The 9,681-nt window shown below is 41.4% G+C and overlaps 1 protein-coding gene across 1 annotated transcript; it reads left to right on the forward strand.

Annotated features, from left to right (window-relative positions):
- Window positions 1-3: 3 nt before the first annotated feature.
- LOC113962329 (aldose reductase-like) lies at window positions 4-8,796 on the forward strand (the record flags this gene model as incomplete). The annotated part of the gene is made up of 9 exons (XM_027673098.1): window positions 4-126; window positions 1,116-1,232; window positions 1,932-2,009; window positions 2,481-2,603; window positions 5,511-5,617; window positions 5,812-5,893; window positions 6,892-6,975; window positions 7,869-7,951; window positions 8,292-8,796. Coding segments are annotated over 9 exons (840 nt in total), but the record flags the coding sequence as incomplete, so codon positions are not given.
- Window positions 8,797-9,681: the final 885 nt, after the last annotated feature.

Here is a 9,681-nt window from a genome sequence, read left to right on the forward strand (position 1 = left end):
GATTCTGGCTATCGCCACTTTGACTGTGCCTATTTCTATCAGAATGAAAATGAAATAGGGAATGCAGTCAAGCAGAAGATCAAGGAGGGAGTAGTGAAACGGGAAGACCTCTTCATTGTCACTAAGGTACAAGGATGCAAGATTCCTTGGGCATTTAAATTTTCTTGCAGAAAACCCTTGCTCTACCTTGTAAAGTAACATAGGGACCTATTCCCTTCTCTTGCATTCACTTCATAGTTGTCTTGTTGTGTGTTTATAATTATTTGCAATTTGTACTCAGCTTTATCAGGAACCACTGACAACTTGGGATAGATAGCGTGGCTATTACTGATCTAATAATTTCCTTGCATTGATTATCCTGAAGGTTCATTTGTACACACCTAAGAAAGATCAGGAAAAGAAGGCAAGGCAGTTGTGTGGATTCATCAGTGCTATGCAAGACATTTGAAAACTGTGTCATGTACAAATCATAAGCCTGAAAGGGATTAGAAATCAAAGTATGGGAGTTGATTCTGAAGCATTTGATATGTATTTTCTTTGTTCCTTTATGTCATCCACTTGTCTCAGAAAAGCTCCTTACCAAAAAGAAGACTTCAGCTAATAAACTTGTGACTTGGGGTTTTCACCATCAAAGCCAGAAGAATTTAGGATAACTAAGCTTTTCCATATTAAGCTTTGTTTTTGTTAAATAACATGGTTTAATTTAATAACACTTGAAAGTTCTTCTACGTAAACAACTTGAACTTTGATTTCACATTGGCCACTGTTCTAGCTGTGGATAGTTAAAAGGGACAGAAGGAATGAGCTGCTCAATATTCAAAACTTAGACTGAAAAAGTAATTTTAACACAGCTTTGCTGTGTCAGATACACTTGCTGGAGTGTTACATTTATTTCTGACAATCTCTTTTCCTAAGTGGGAATACTGACTCTACCCTCGTGACTGCTGGCCTTGTGGCACGTTTGTCCTACCTTCAGAGTAAAATGTGGCATCCTCGTCTTCAGCATGCACTGGAGAGGCAGTTATCCTCCCAGACCATCAAGGGAGAAGCTTCTGTCACCTGGTGAGGACTGTGGGAGCTGTAAAGTCACAGTCAGGCTTGGTTTCTTCCCACAGTTGTGGAACACGTTTCACGAGAAGCCCTTGGTTAAAGTGGCTTGCAAGAAGAGCCTTGCTGCACTGCAATTGGACTACCTTGACCTCTACCTGATGCACTACCCTATGGGATTCAAGGTAGTCCTGCCTACATCCCTTTTCTCATTACCTGCCTGGAAACCTGGTGCATTCTTCATTATGTAACTGGGATATGCCACGGTTCGTTTGGCTCTGCCCTGAATCTGATGGTAGCAAGTATTTGGTCACTAAGTAGTGATATGTTTTAGCACATGGCTTTTCACACTTGTTGGAACAAGAGAGTCATAGGTATGAGAACTGCTAATGTGCCTGCTGGGTCTTCAGGGAAGCTGTAATGAACATGGGATGGTGCAGTTTGGGACTGTGACTTTCTGCTGGGCTTGGAACAGCATGAACATCTCAAGTTTTGGAGATGTTGGCTTGGTCTGGAGTAATCAACACTGAAAAATTAAGCACAGAAAAAACGTGCTTCTTCCCCCCCCCCCAGTCTACATCTGTGTAAAATAAATTAAAAAAGTAGGAAAGAGGTAGTGGGGGGGTGTCTGTTCCTTTCTCTCTAGATCTGCCTAAGCCACATAATTGCTACTAATCCCCACACTCCTTGCATGCAGGGGCTGATTTGGAAGAATATGGCCCTCATCCCAAAGTGACTTCTGCTGAATGTGCATTATTTTAGGTTGTGCAATATGTTTAACTAACCTGCTAACTTGCTGCCTGTAGATGCAGTCCAAAGTGCTAGTTCCCAGTAGGAAATTCAACTCTTATAAAGTCTGTGTATTTTCTACCTTGAAATAACAGGCTGGTGAAGAGCTGCATCCTAAGGATGACAAGGGTATGAGTATCCCCAGTGATGCAGATTTTCTTGACACGTGGGAGGTAAGTTAATATTTGCTCTTGAAAGTAGGTATCAACACTAAAGCTGGGGCAGAGATCTGTGTGCACAGTGAAATTAAGGGATATGTTTGGGTATGGAGGATAGTGACAAAAAATTGTATTTTGACCAGATAAATGCTGCTATATCTGGAGTTGGAGAGCAAGAAGGAGATGTCATTATTAAGGCTAAAGAGAAGGAAGCTATCAGCACTGTAGGTGCTGTCACTAAAATAATATTTGAATACTCACAATGGTAGAACCACCTTACAGGTGAATCCAGGTGTGGCTGTTAGTTTAACATGTGTTTTATACAGATAGGAAATTTTTTTATTATTAATTGAGGTACTGTTATCTAATCTAATGTGAGTTGTTTGTTCATTTGTGTTCTAGCTGGAGGGAAATCAAATATTGTGGTTTGGTTTGCCAGTAATATCACCACCTCATGCACACTCCTTGGTTGTCCTTACTCATTAGGCCATGGAAGAACTGGTGGATTGTGGTCTGGTGAAAGCCATTGGTATCTCCAACTTTAACCATGAGCAGATTGAAAGACTTTTGAGCAAGCCAGGACTGAAACACAAACCCGTAATGAACCAGGTGAGATTTTTGTTTCTGCTTATCAGCTAACCTTGGAGTATAGAATCATAGAATAATTAGGATTGAAGGTACCTTAAGGATCATGTGGTTTCAACCCTCCTGTCAAGGACAGGGAACTTTCGACTTAGCAGCATTCCTAAATGTGTTTAGAGTGTATGTGTGTGTGTTTGTACTTAGATAGATATATATTTAGAGTATTCCTAAATTCCTATAATATATAAATATAATATGCATTTCATATATGTAAAATCATGTATCGTGGCTAGGCTTCGTGAATGAAGACTTGGGAAGGACTCTACCCACGCTTGCTACAAGCACATAGCTGGTGGCTAAAAAGGCCAATGAGAGATAGTCTGGTTGCAAAAGGCACAGCAGAAAGACTCCTTAGGTGGTATCGACAAGACACGGTTCTTTCTACGTTGTCTTTTCTCCTCGAGAGTGATCCTGCGTGCTTTCTCAAAAGAAGCAGCAGCGTTACAAATGGAGTGTCTCCAGGCCTCCCAATTGGAGGCCAGAGTAGACCAGTGATGAAGATCAATGTGGTCGAGGCTGAGATGTTGTTTCAGGGAGTCCTTGTATCTCCTCTTTGGGGCTCCTCTCTTGTGGCAGCCAGTGGCAAGTTCACCATAAAGCAAGATCTTAGGGAGGCGGTGATCTTTCATCCTTGAGACATGTCCTGCCCAAGGCAGCTGTGTTCTCAGCAACATGGCCTCAATACTCATAACTGCTGCTTGTTCTAGAACAGACGTATTGGTCACATAATCTGACCAGTGGATGTTTAGGATTGTATGGAGACAGCGTTGATGGAAACGTTCTAAGAGTCGCAGGTGGTGGCGGTAGATGACCCATGATTCAGACCCCTATAAAAGAGTAGACAGCACAATGGCTCTGTAAACACTGATCTTTGTACTTTTCTTCAGGTGTTTATTTCGCCAAACTCTTCTATGAAGCTTTCCAAAGGCACTATATGCCTTTGCTAACCTGTTGTCTATCTCCCCGTCAATCTTACCATCCGAGGAGATGAGGCTGCCTAGGTAATTAAAGTATTGGACTGATTTGAGCTCTGATTCACCAGTGGTGATATGGGGATGATGGAAGACTTCAGGTTGATAGAAAACTTCTGTCTTCTTCAAGCTGACTTCCAGCCCAAAGAGCTCAGCAGCCTCAGCAAAGCAGGATGTTAAACGCTGCAGAGCTGCTTCTGTGTGGGCGACAAGGGCAGCATCATCAGCATAAAGCAGCTCCCGGACAAGATGGTTAAAGGTCTTAGTGTGGGCCTTCAGTCACCTTAGGTTGAATAGGCTTCCATCAGTATGATATTGGATGTAGATACCATCTTCTTCATCAAGGTCTGCCATGGCTCTTTGGAGCATCATGCTGAAAAAGATTGTGAATAGAGTTGGTGCAAGAATGTAACCTTGTTTCACACCATTCTTTATTAGAAAGGGCTCAGAAAGTGCATCGCCATATCTGATTGGCCGTGCTGATCCTCATGAAGTGAGATGATCATTTTAAGGAACTTGGAGGGACATCCTAAACGTTCCAAAATCTGCCACAGACCTTTCCTGCTCACAGTATCGAAAGCTTTGATGAGATCAACAAAGGTTACATAGTCTTTTGTTCTGTTCCCTACACTTCTCTTGCAGTTGTCTGAGAACAAATACCATGTCTGTGGTGCTCCTGTTGACTCTGAAACCACATTGGCTTTCAGGTAGAATTTCTTCTGCTATAGCGGGTATTAGTCTGTTCAAGAGTATTCTTGCAGGGATTTTACCAGCAATGAAGAGCAGAGTAATACCTCGGTAATTTGAACAGTCTGATTTATCTCCTTTCTTCTTATACAAGGTGATGATGACTGCGTCACGAAGGTCTGATGGTAGCTCGCCTAGTTCCCAACAGCACACCACGAACTTGTGAAATTTAGCAAGGAGTGCTTGGCCCCCATGCTTCCAGACTTCAGGTGGAATTCCATCAACTCCAGCTGCCTTGCCAGTTTTCACCTGCTGAATGGCCTTAAGAGTTTCTTCCATAGTAGGGGCAATATCCAATTCATTCTTCACTGGTTGTTGTGTGATGTACTGAATTGCTGAGTCTTGAACTACGCATACTGAAAAGAGTCTGAAACTGTTCAGACCATCAATTCATAATGGAAATTTTATCTGTGAGAAGCATTTGACCATCTGCACTGAGTAGAGGGCTTTGGACCTGGTATGTAGGTCCATATGCTGTTTTCAAAGCCTCATAGAATCCTCTGTAATGACCCATATCTGGTCATGTCACCATGCCTGGTGACTAAGCTATAGCATTTAGAAACAGCTGGGTATGTGCACAATGCCATGTAAAACAGCGTAGGCACAGCCCTGTGGTCATACTATGGCTTGTGGCAAGTTGAGCAGCATCCCTGAGTAGCTCCTGTTCTTTTCAGTTAAAGCACATCTTTCCCAAATGGCTGGTTGCAACAGGAACTTGCTTTTCTAGGTTAGCTCAGATCATCTCCCCAGGCTTCTACAAGTACCAGGGTAGACTTCTTGGGGCAAGGAGACATTGGGTGACTCTGAGCAGAAAATAAATTTCAGGTATTCTGAGCTGGCCCTCTGAAGATGCAATAACTGCTCTGCAGTAGTCCAGAAGGACTGATTTCCCAGATTCCTGACACGGAGAGCACTTTCACTCTTCTATATTATTTTTCACTGTCAGTGTGTAATGTGTAGCATGAGAAAGCTCTATTTTCTGTGCTAGGCCTCTAGATATTGCTGTGACATTAATAACTTCTTCATAAGATAAATTTGAATCATGATACTGAAAGTCAAGTCTTCACATTTTCTCTGAGCCAAGAGGAATTAAAATGTTATGGTTTGCATCCCAGTGCAGTTTGCGTCTTGATCAACCATGTTTCTGTGCTTGCAGATCGAATGCCATCCATACCTAACCCAGGAAAAGTTGATCAAGTACTGTAAATCCAAAGGGTTTGTTGTAACTGCCTACAGCCCCCTTGGTTCTCCCAACCGCCCATGGTAAGAAAGCATTGCAGTCTTCCTGTACACAGAACAGTGCAGTTGTGGCTGGAATCTTTGAGGCAAATTATGTAAAAAATGTAGATAAAATGAGAAAAGTGCTGTTGATTTGTTGCAGATTATGTCACACAATGTAAGGCTTCCTGCAGGGAAACTATGATCTTTCTACCATCAATATTCCTATTTTTGAACAGGGCTAAGCCAGGGGAGCCTACGCTGCTGGAGGATCCCAAGATTAAAGAGATTGCAGCTAGACATCATAAAAGCCCTGCCCAGGTAAGTGGGGTTGTCAGGGCAAAGTATTGCTCCCCCTCAGATGTTTTCAGGCTGATAGCCAGCCTCAGCAGATGTGCCTTCTTAGACATACAGTATAATGGGGCTGGACTGCATTTGACTCTTCCTTCTGCTCAAGTTCTTCACAGCATTCATGTAAATGATCAGTTATTTTCTAAGAGGCCTTGAGTATCAAGTTTTGGGGTAGACTGATCAGTGGTACATGCTTGGGTGTTCATCTTCCTAAACCTTTTATTCCTTTCTTCAGCTAAGTTAGCTAAGTTATTCTTCAGAGAAGTCTTGTAATTTGCAGACTTATTGAATTGCACCCTGTCTGCTCATGTTCACATACAATTATTGAAAGGTACTTGATTATTTAAGAATAAATTTTTTCTCTATTAGTTGCTACTCAGAGAAATGAGTGCAGAAAGTGCACTTCAAAAAAACACAGATGTTCACAAGCAATTAACAACAATAACATTTTAAAGACAGGCAGAGCAGGACAAAAGATTGTATGCAACAGTTCTCTTTTCGGTATGGGAATGGATGACATACACACTTTTAAATTCTAGAAATATGTTTTTTCTTTTATGGACTTCAAAAAGCTTAACATAGATGAGGTAATTACCTGTGAGTCCAAAATAATCCGCAGTATCATTATGCTCATTTGGTCTGAGCATCCATGTAATGCAAGCCAGAAGCATCCTCATTTTTCTCCCCCTGCTACTACCCTTACTGAAACCAAAACAAATCCTGGAAAAAACAAGATGCAGAAACAACATAGGCCAGAAACTATTAGAGTTTGCCAGTAGACTGGTAAATATGCATGCAAATTTTGGCATATCAAATTCCTGTGTGCAAATTGGTAGTCTTCCAAAGAGTGAATATGGTTGTAGAAAAAGAAATTGGTTTGTGCATTTAAAAAAAAGTAAGAACATAAAATGCACTCGAATAGACTTCTTTGTACCCCTGTGTTCATGCTCCTCCTTGTTCTTTCCTAGGTTCTGATCCGCTTTCTTATCCAAAGAGACCTCGTTGTCATTCCCAAGTCCGACAAACCGCAGCGTGTTCAGGAAAACATGAAGGTGAAGTTTCCATTGGGACTGCTGCTACCTTTTGTCATGCAGGATAGACACCCACACCCATAGCTCCCCCATGTTTCCAAGCAGCACCTAAGAGGCATTGGAAGGGGAGTGCAGAGCTGTGGAGACTGAGGCTTCATCAACTACGTAACAATCTGTGCTTTTTCTCTGGGGAAAAGCATTTGGTTCCTGCCAGGAGAGCAATGGGTTCCAACAGAGTTGTCTGAGCTCTGCTGTCCTGGAAGGGGAATCCCAGTTTTGGACTTGACCTGTGGGAAACACTTAGCAAGTCCTGCTTTAAGGTGTAAAGAAACAAGTTGTGAACACCAGACCTGTTACGGTTTATGTCTCACTTTGAGGCTGTGGTTCCTCTTGGCAGAGAAGTTCAGCTGGACATTGGCTTATAAGACCCAGCATCTTAAATGATACCTCTGTTACTTTTAATCCCTGCTGCTAGGTTTGGAGCTATTTCTCCTATGAACCACCAGCAAGAATTGCTAGATGATTGATTAGCTTGAGACAGCTCTTTGCAGTTGGTACCCAGTAGTCTTCTGTTGTAGCAGAAAATTTACCTCTAGTTCCAGGATTTGTGAGACATCAAGTAATCCATCCTGAACACCTGAAGTCTTCTATTGGTGCATTACAACACAAACTGCAGTGGTGTTGGCATTCAACCACCCAGAACTCTTAAGATATTCCTATAAACAGCATCTCAGAGAGAGAAGGACTATGTTGATTACTTCATGGATAAATTTTTATGTGGCTGAGAAATAAGAGTATTTCTTAACTATGCTTAATGTGTTCCTACCTCAAGTTGTAAAAGCATGAAGCATGCACAGTAGCTAACTACTCATGAACCTAAGTAAAAAGAGCTTTTTTTTTTCTTTCCCTGGTAGGTGTTTGACTTTGAACTGTCTGAAAAGGAGATGGATGTCATCCTCAGCTTTAACAGGAACTGGAGGGCAGTTCCAGTGCTCCCGTATGTTATTATTCTTATGATCTATTGGGCCTATTTCTGTCTGTATTTTCATCCCCTATATCTAGAAAACATACATGACCAAAATCATGGAGAGTTTGTACTTTAAACCCTGGACCCAGGTAATGAGGCATGTCTTGGAACTGACACCAGGAGGGAGATTCATTTGGAGTGCTTTCAGCATGTTGGTGTTACATGTGCTTTCTCACAAGCTTGTGTTCAGTTTAATGACATCTGCAAAACTGAAGTACATTGAAAAGGGGGGAGAAGGGAGGCTGCAATAGGGAAATACTGCCAAGCTACTTTCTGTTGTACTTAAATGACAAGTTCTTTCTCTTTTCAGAGCTGTCAATCACAAGGACTACCCATTTAAAGTAGAATATTAAATGCAAGCGGTTTCTGCAGGACCTCCATTTCAGTACTTCCAGATCAGAAGATGCACTCTGTAGCTTGATCTTGATTTCTTCTTCTGTACTTCACAATAATTATGAACAGTTTCTTTTCCTCCTTTTCTAGGAGGAGATCACTAGCTGATGCAAGAATGCATCAATAGGGCTGGGGTTTTTTTAACGATGGTTATCAGAAATCTGTTTTTGACTATTAGTGGAAAGACAATGTATTTTCTTTCCTTTTTTCCTTGTCTTCCTCAGTTAGAGACATGTCTAACAAAAAATCTGGTTACTTACCTTATTTTTTTTTATATGTCTGGTGTGGTCAGTCATTCTGGCTCGAGTCACTGTCAAGGAATGCTCTAATCACTTTGCTTTTTATATAGTTGGGATTTTTATAGAATGCATCTTTAATACTTTAAAATTTCATACCAATAAAGTTTATTAACAACAAAAGTTGATCAGTGTAGTGCTTAAATTGTTTCATACAGTTAGTTAGTCATGTTTCTCTAAAGCCTGGGGTTTTACAAATTTTAATACAGATAGAAATAAATTTCTATAATTCCTGTACAAAGACAGTACACATAGACCACTTTGTGGCTTAAGCATCAAACAGGATTGTGCTGTAATTAGGACCTGAAGAACCAAGTTGCACCTCTTGCCTCATGTACTCCTTCCTCGGAATAACATATAAAATTGAACTCTCATGTGATTAGTGATGAAAGTTGAAGGCAGCATCACATCCAGTGATAACATACATTAAAATGCACCCAGCTGAACATAAGGGCTACCTCCAAAATCACATTGACTTGCACCAGGAGTCTCAAAGAGAAAATTAGATTTTGGCAACTCTGCTGGCAGTATCCAGAACAATATATTGAGACACAGGCTGGCTTTACCTAAGGAAAACACAGAAAAAGTTCTTAAAGAACACCAAAGGAAACCTTGAGGCAGACTCACATTTAGTTGCTTTAAAACATTTTTATATAGATATTGCTAGGCCAAAGCCAGGCTGTTTTGTGGCATTCTACATGCTGATAAGAGAAAATCTGGCTAGAATGCAGAGCTGCAGGAAAGCAAACGACAATTTCGTTTTGTCTGAAAAATCATCACTTAAAAATGGCATTGAAATACCCAAAAAATCTTCTCAGCACTGCAAAGTCAGCCCCCAGGACTTGTCTTTGCTGAATTCTGCCAGGAGGTGGTGCCATCTGGTGGGAACAAAACATGGCCACGCCATTTGACAGCGTTTCCTAAAAATAAACCTGATTGCCCAGAGCACGCTTCCACGCTCTCAGAAAAGTCAGGGACCAGGAGCAAAAGAAACCCCCATCGGCAAGGGAA

The sequence above is a fragment of the Neopelma chrysocephalum genome, unplaced genomic scaffold, assembly GCF_003984885.1.
Source record: "Neopelma chrysocephalum unplaced genomic scaffold, ASM398488v2 Primary Assembly neopelma1_144985, whole genome shotgun sequence".
NCBI classification, from domain to species: Eukaryota; Metazoa; Chordata; class Aves; order Passeriformes; family Pipridae; genus Neopelma; species Neopelma chrysocephalum.